The sequence below is a fragment of the Primulina huaijiensis genome, unplaced genomic scaffold, assembly GCF_012295235.1.
Source record: "Primulina huaijiensis isolate GDHJ02 unplaced genomic scaffold, ASM1229523v2 scaffold34927, whole genome shotgun sequence".
Lineage (NCBI taxonomy): Eukaryota > Viridiplantae > Streptophyta > Magnoliopsida > Lamiales > Gesneriaceae > Primulina > Primulina huaijiensis.
The window spans coordinates 1-2,857 of record NW_027358136.1 but is presented as its reverse complement, the minus strand read 5'-3'; the positions used below and the strand labels follow the sequence as shown (position 1 = coordinate 2,857).

The window sequence follows — 2,857 nt, the reverse complement described above, 5'->3', positions numbered from 1 at the left end:
CAGTGCGTGGTAATGCCGCTCGTCGTGTGTTCGTTGGTCCCTTTAGCCCTCCATTTGGGAATCGTCTACGGTTTGGTTCACTGGACCACACTGGGATATAGGGGGGCTCCAGTAGCAGCTTCAATTTCGTTGTGGATATCAGTACTTATGTTAAGCTTATATGTGCTCAAAGCGAAGAAATTTGAGAAAACATGGGAAGGTTTTACCCGCGAGTCTTTTAGTCACGTCTTTACGAATTTTAAGATTGCTCTGCCTTCTGCAGCCATGATTTGGTTAGTAATTCTTATAAATTCATGTTTTCATAGGACCTGTGTTCAATCGGATTGAAATTTGAATGGAACAATTAATTTTTTTATTCGTCTGTTTGAATCAGTCTGGAGTATTGGGCATTTGAGATTCTAGTTTTGCTGGCGGGATTGATGCCAAACTCTGAAATTACCACTTCTCTTATTGCAATGTGGTGAGTTTTCTGCTTATATATTTCTCTGAAAGTCTGTCTGGATCCAAGGATTTTACAATGAAATTTGAAAAGACGGTCAGTTTAAAGCGCCTTTCTTGTCTATTGTCTAAGTATCAACCCCAGTAATATTTATGCAGTGTAAATACAGAAGCCATCTTGTTTATGGTTGCTTATGGCCTCAGTGCTGCAGCTAGGTAATCACTCTGAAAATCGGCAAATCTTTCAACTACCTCCATCTCCTCCTTCCGATTAAATCTAATAAATCTTGCCATTTGTCCTTGCAGCACGAGGGTATCTAACGAGTTAGGAGCAGAAAATCCAGCTCAAGCCAGACATGCCATGGTTGTCACCCTTAAACTAACTGTTCTTGTTGTAGTTTGTGTTGTATTAGCCCTATTTTTTGGCCATAATTGGTGGGCTAGCTCCTTTAGCGACAGCCATGTGATTATCAATGCATTTGCCTCGATGACACCCCTACTCATTGCATCTGTTACGTGCGATTTTATTCAAGGAATCTTATCAGGTTGGTTTGCATGTTTCTTGAAGATTATCTGAACAATTTTTTTATGTTAAATTCTAAAATTGCACTAAATTTACAGGAGTAGCAAGGGGATGTGGTTGGCAGCATTTGGCAGTGTTTATTAACTTGGGAACGTTCTATTGCATTGGTATGCCTATTGCTGGTCTACTCGGTTTCAAGTTTAAACTATATGCTAAGGTAAACTTACCTAATATATATTCTTATTAATTTTTACTAGCATCATATTTCTGCATGTATCGAACACGTACTAAAATCCCATTTTTTTGAATTAGATGCTGAACTTATAAAGATGGTCTTTTTACACACTAATATTATTTTCTTGACTATACTTTTCTTTTTTTGGTTTGGAAATAGGGACTATGGATCGGGTTAGTTTGTGGTCTATCAGTCCAGATGATAGGTCTTCTTCTGCTTTCGAAGTTCTCAAAGTGGACAAGAGTGGAGCTGTCCCATGCATGATTTATCCTCCGACATTGAAGCGGCCAGTGGCCCAGTACTGTTCAAGTTTTGTTGCGTTAGATGAACCGGAAAAATTCCCCAATGAGATCAATTTTCGAGTAATTTATTTCCCAAATGACTTTTTGAATAAAATCCCCATTAAGTTATTTTAATTTTGAGTTCAATATAATCTATAAAACGATTAAATATCAGTATATTCATTTGAAGAAATAATTATACAATCAATGAAAGAATGAATGCGTAGAAGAGGCTAGTCCCTGAAATGAGAAAATCTCCTTCTCTTTCTTATGCACTTCTTTACAATAAACATGACCACAACATCAATTGACTTTGAACTTGGATTGTCTCCATTGCCTAGATGATTTTGTAATATCTGAACCAAATCATACAAAGATTTTAATAGTCTCTTGATTGTTTTAAATTTTGTCGTAAGCCTCGAGGCACTATTCTAATAGCAGTAGATTGTTTCGTGATCAAGGAACGAGATTGATAATATCTTAGCGATCAAGGTGCCAATCAAGTATATTTTATTGTGTCAACAGAACAGAAGCCATCAACTACATGATTCCTTATGGTCTCCGAGCCAATCAGACAACGATTCGAGTAATTTTTTAATTCATCCACCTTCTCCTTCAGATTCAAGCTAGTTAGTAGTTCTTCCCGTCTATCCTGTGACACAAGGCTATGCCAAGGATTTAGGGGGGAGAGTTTGGATCGAGCCGAATGCACGATGTTTGGTCATAATACGTGAGCTAACTTTTTAAGCTACAACAATGTGACTATCCTTTGCCTCGATGACAGACACCCCTAGCAAGAATTCGATGACAGACACCACTGAAAAGATGCAGTGGGATTGGCAAGATGATGTTAGTGTTCGACATTTGGCTGGGATGGACTTGGGAACATTCTACTTGTTCGGCATTTGGCGCACCTGTTTTTGAAGAATAAAAGCAAGGAATTGATGGGGAGACGTCTCCTTCCCCAACTGCATCGCCATATCAGTCCCCTATGCCGGCAAACCAAGTCTCCGGCCCCCCACCTTCAGCTTCATCCCCGTAGACAAACCCGTCGCCACCTTCATATAAAATATATGTACTATTATCATATATTCTTGTCAGATTGTTTATCATTAATTTTTCTTTTAGTTGCAAAATGCAACATGACTCGTCGTCCCGACACGATTCAACAAGAAAAAAAATCAGGTTCGGGTTGGGTGGGTTTGGGTTAGTGCCAGGTTAGACGGGTTTCGGATTGGATCTNTATGTTTGAACAAAATTTATTGTATATTTATATGATAAATTTTCATCATTTAATATTTATTTTATATATTTTTTATTTTTTTAATAATTGTCTATTTGATTTAGTAAATATACTTTTAATTTTCTACAATTAAACTT

At 37.6% G+C, this 2,857-nt stretch overlaps 1 protein-coding gene across 1 annotated transcript; it reads left to right on the top strand.

Moving 5' to 3' along the window:
• The first annotated feature begins 6 nt into the window (after window positions 1-6).
• LOC140968266 (protein DETOXIFICATION 18-like) lies at window positions 7-1,651 on the top strand. The gene is made up of 6 exons (XM_073429175.1): window positions 7-272; window positions 374-460; window positions 598-654; window positions 745-983; window positions 1,060-1,178; window positions 1,356-1,651. The coding sequence occupies exons 1-6, from the start codon at window positions 13-15 to the stop codon at window positions 1,458-1,460; spliced, it is 867 nt and encodes a 288-aa protein (XP_073285276.1). The 5' UTR covers window positions 7-12; the 3' UTR covers window positions 1,461-1,651.
• Window positions 1,652-2,857: the final 1,206 nt, after the last annotated feature.

Coding starts and splice junctions, on each gene's coding strand:
- LOC140968266 (XM_073429175.1), top strand. CDS start 13: ATGCCGCTCGTCGTGTGTTCGTTGGTCCCTTTAGCCCTCCATTTGGGA. Junction 461..597: donor ACTTCTCTTATTGCAATGTG/GTGAGTTTTCTG, acceptor ATATTTATGCAG/TGTAAATACAGAAGCCATCT. Junction 984..1,059: donor TATTCAAGGAATCTTATCAG/GTTGGTTTGCAT, acceptor CTAAATTTACAG/GAGTAGCAAGGGGATGTGGT.